This window comes from Microtus ochrogaster, unplaced genomic scaffold (genome assembly GCF_000317375.1).
Source record: "Microtus ochrogaster isolate Prairie Vole_2 unplaced genomic scaffold, MicOch1.0 UNK46, whole genome shotgun sequence".
NCBI lineage: Eukaryota > Metazoa > Chordata > Mammalia > Rodentia > Cricetidae > Microtus > Microtus ochrogaster.
In genome coordinates, this window is record NW_004949144.1 from 959,239 (window position 1) to 961,242 (window position 2,004).

A 2,004-nucleotide genomic window follows, 5' to 3' on the forward strand; every position below is an offset into this window, starting at 1 on the left:
CGCCCTCCTAAACCTGAAAAACCAGAAGGCCCACCCCAGGAGGGAGATGAGGAGAAACCTCGCCCTCCTAAACCAGAAAAACCAGAAAAACCAGAAGACCCACCTGAGGAGGGCGATGGCAGTGATGACAATGGCAACAACAATGGTGAAGATGACAACTGAGGTGATGAATAGGCAAGTAACCTCTTGAAATTTTCTGCATAAATAAAAGGTTCATCAGCAGGACAAAAGTAAAAAGACATTTTATCATTCTAACAAAGATGTGGGATTCTCTCTGCTTGCTGTGAATACCATGGGTTAATAGGAAGCTTCGTTGGGCTTATGGATAGGGCAGAGTAGAGCTAGGCAGGAAAACTTAACTGAATGCTGAGAGAAAGAAGCCAGAGTCAGTGAGAATCCATGGAGTTGCCAGAGGAGAAAGGCTCAAGCCCCAGCTAGAACATTGCTGGTAGGTCACGACCTCTGTGGTGATGAGCAACTTTACGTAGATGGGTTAGTTTAGGATATATGAGGTATCTAGCAATGCTCTTAAATGTTTGACCAAGCAGTGATGTAATAATATGGTTTCTGTATGCTTATTTTGGGGCTGAACACTAGGGAACAAATGAATAGCCTCCTGCCAACAACACAGTCCCAAAGTCTAGAGATCTCCACCGTCTTCAAAAAGGCAAAGATATTTTATACATCGAAAACATGAAAGTTCTCTATACCTTGATTTTTGTGACAAATAATATTTAAAGTCAAATGTCTCTCAAATGTCTAAAAGCCAACTGAGTTAAATATCCAAAAAACTAATAGATATCTCAGATAATGTTTGTATTGCAGGCTAGATCTTTATTCTCCCTTACCTTATTTATCTTTTTGTTTGTTGCAGGAGAAGTAGTAAACAGTTACCTTTAATATTATATCAAAGAAGCAATGATGTTTTAAGAGAACCTTCAACACTCCAATAAAATCTTTAGCATGCAGTTATACTTTGTTGTTTTCTTGGTCTGAGTGTGTATGTGTGAAATCTGGGGACTGTTGCCAAACTTAAGGCAATTATAAACCTCTTCATTCAGTTTCATTAGAAAAGTTCCTACTTTCTCCATGTATGAATCAGTTCATTATCATTTGGGAGACCTCTTTTTTATTCTTACCAGGAGTTCTGCCCACAACTTTGCTGTATTTCCCAGATATTTCTGATTTTAGCAGGAGAATTAACATAAGATATGACTTCTTATAGTAAAATAAATGAATAAATAAATAAAACTACATAAACATGCTCTAAGTATATTATGCATGTTGTTTGACCAGAGCCCTATAGAATAGCTGCCCAAAAGAAACTACAAAAGAAATCTTTGTTTCTTTTCTCACATGTAACACTCTGTTAACAATTTACCTGTTAGGAAGTTGCTGTTTGTGTAGCTGGTGTTCTTTTGGACATTCAAGTGTCAACCAGCTCACATTCTACCTCAACTTGGATAGTCCTACATATGCAATGGTTTCTGGAGCCCAGATGTTTATTTTTTTCATCCCCCTAGAATTTTTATAAATATGTACCTGTTCCTAATTGGCATATGAAATTTTAAAATATTTTATGTGTACCTTAGAGCATTCTTCCCATGTTAATTATTCAAGGTTTATAAATGCTCTTTCGTTGATTTTTAAATTTTGTTGAATTTTAACTAGAAAGGTAAATACAAAATGTTTACATATTCAACCTATTGAGGAATTCTTAAACCAAGCAAATAATTGAGCCTTAATTTTTAGACTCTTAAATTGCAGTTTTTGAATGCTCTATTCAATTTTTGTTGCATTTTACCTAGATCATATTCTTCTTTTCCTCCTTTCACATAATTTTTTTTTTGTGAAAACTAGAGTGATCTTCATGAAAGTAGCACAGTGGGAGATTCATAGAAATGACAATTTGGGCCGGGCGATGGTGGCACACACCTTTAATCCCAGCACTCGGGAGGCAGAGGCAGGCGGATCTCTGTGAGTTCGAGACCAGCCTGGTCTACA

General features: G+C 36.8%; 1 protein-coding gene across 1 annotated transcript in view; it reads left to right on the forward strand.

Annotated features, from left to right (window-relative positions):
• LOC102002815 (acidic proline-rich protein HP43A-like) overlaps positions 1-162 on the forward strand; it is a 2,510-nt gene extending 2,348 nt beyond the window's left edge. The window contains exon 4 of the mRNA XM_005369255.1: positions 26-162. Coding sequence (XP_005369312.1) covers positions 26-162 — 137 coding nt within the window. The remainder of the gene's footprint in view (positions 1-25) is intronic.
• The last annotated feature ends 1,842 nt before the right edge of the window (positions 163-2,004 follow it).